We start from the raw sequence: 1842 nt of genomic DNA, 5'->3' as shown, positions 1-1842 counted from the left end.
TAGATAATGTCATTCACCTTCCATGATTTATTCAAATGCAGCATATCCAAGTACCGAGGATTCCATGTAAATGAAAGGATCGAAATACAAACAAAAATTTCTAGTCGATCTATATTGTTGATTCGCAACTTCTTCACAACTAAAAGGAAACACCGATCAGCATGAATGTTCAGCTCCTCTCCTTCTTTCAACATGTCCACGAGTAGAAGATACCTCGACCGTACTCGATCTTCGCGTGACAGATGCTTCAAGAGTACTCTTGCTGATTCGCATCATTTGTGACCATCCGAATCTTTCTTGGGATGGATGACCCCAACGAGGGCCTCGATCTCTTCTTTCGCACGCTCGAAAACACTCGGCCCCTTGACTTCGTCAACCGGCGTGTTCTCGTCAATGTCGTCGCTCATCCCATGAGTTTCCTTGTGGTGGTGCGGCGATCTGTTGGCGTGGAACACTGCCTCGACCTCTTCTTTAGCTCTTTCAAATATGTTTGGAGCCTTGACATCTTTCCCTTTCATATCAAAGAGGCAAAAGCAATGGAAATTGTGAAAAACTAATGTATCAGATATAAATTACTTTGGGCTTCTCTCATTTGTAGGGGAGGGTAATGCAATTAATCTGGAATCAAATTTCTCAAAATCCACAGGAAGGATGAATTCTTACACGTGTACATCAACTCTTTTTCGAATTCATTTCCAAGAAGAGTATTTCTACTGCAAAGAAATGAACAGAACACGCGAAAAAAGCGATTTTTCTTCTCCTTTTCAGCTAAAAATTGCCAATTTGAAGACTTCATAGAAGCAAGAACCTGTGATTGCATCGAGGCGAACCACAAGGAAGGATGAATTCTTACACGAGTACATCAACTTCTTTTTTTTTTCAATTCATTTCCAAGAAGAGTATTTCTACTGCAAAGAAATGAACAAAACACGGGAAAAAAGCGATTTTTCTTTTCTTTTTCAGCTAAAAATTGCAAATTTGAAGACTACATAGAAGCAAGGACCTGTGATTGCATCGAGGCGAACCACAAGGACATGAATTTCAACATAAACGCAACGATCGCTGTGAATTCGAAGGCACAAACTCTTCCGCGAACAAACGACAGAGAACAAGAAACTTCAGCTCATACTCGACGCATCGGCGAAGAATAAGTAACAAATTTAAGATTAAAAATAGATGCGACACGACCCAGATAGAGTAAGAACCTGATGATGCGTCACTGTGATCCGGTTTTGCTGATTCTGCCATTGGAGCTCTGCGAGCAAAAAGAAACAAGCTCGATCTGAACCTCGCCGTAACTTTCATTAGGGAGGCGGATGGATCTTAGTGGGCTGTGGGCCTTTTGACGGCCCAATTGTTGGCCCAATTTCTTGAAGCGCTAGGCGAAGAATTGGCAGGAGTCCTTGGAAGACCCGCATGGTCGGAACAGCTTCAAACTGATGAAAACATGACAGAGGTCGACGCATGTGTTCTTGATGATAAACACTAAACAGGTACGTTAAAACAGAGTAGTATTGCGCAGTAGGTCACGGGCTCTTGCAGCATCAAGACCAAAACCGCAGATGCCATGCATCCTTAGGCGACCGGAATTGATCCGACCCGATAAGGTCGGTAGTGTTTTCTAACGTCTACTACATGCCGCGACCCAATTTGACTCGACTCGATCGAAGTTAACGTGTTTTAGGACGACGGGAACTACAGATATGATTATGATCACATTAACACGGATTTCTAGCCCTTCTTGACAGAAATCATAGCTGGGTAGTTTCCTTTGTTTATCATGATAGTTCTCCTTCTTGACAGAAACTAGAGTTGGGTAGTTTCTTTCGTTTATCGTAACAG

The 1842-nt window shown here is 42.5% G+C and overlaps 1 protein-coding gene across 1 annotated transcript; it reads right to left on the bottom strand.

Annotated features, from left to right (window-relative positions):
• LOC115691045 (uncharacterized) lies at window positions 1-1363 on the bottom strand. The gene is made up of 2 exons (XM_056320263.1): window positions 1206-1363; window positions 1-511 (listed from the first exon to the last, which is right to left on the bottom strand). Exons 1-2 carry the CDS (start codon window positions 1303-1305, stop codon window positions 273-275), a joined length of 339 nt encoding a protein of 112 aa, XP_056176238.1. The 5' UTR covers window positions 1306-1363; the 3' UTR covers window positions 1-272.
• Window positions 1364-1842: the final 479 nt, after the last annotated feature.

This window comes from Syzygium oleosum, unplaced genomic scaffold (genome assembly GCF_021117445.2).
Source record: "Syzygium oleosum isolate NSW1041296 unplaced genomic scaffold, Sole_v2.1 Sole_v2.20, whole genome shotgun sequence".
Classification (NCBI taxonomy): Eukaryota; Viridiplantae; Streptophyta; class Magnoliopsida; order Myrtales; family Myrtaceae; genus Syzygium; species Syzygium oleosum.
The sequence above is the reverse complement of the archived record's forward strand: the minus strand, read 5'-3'. Positions and strand labels throughout refer to the sequence as shown.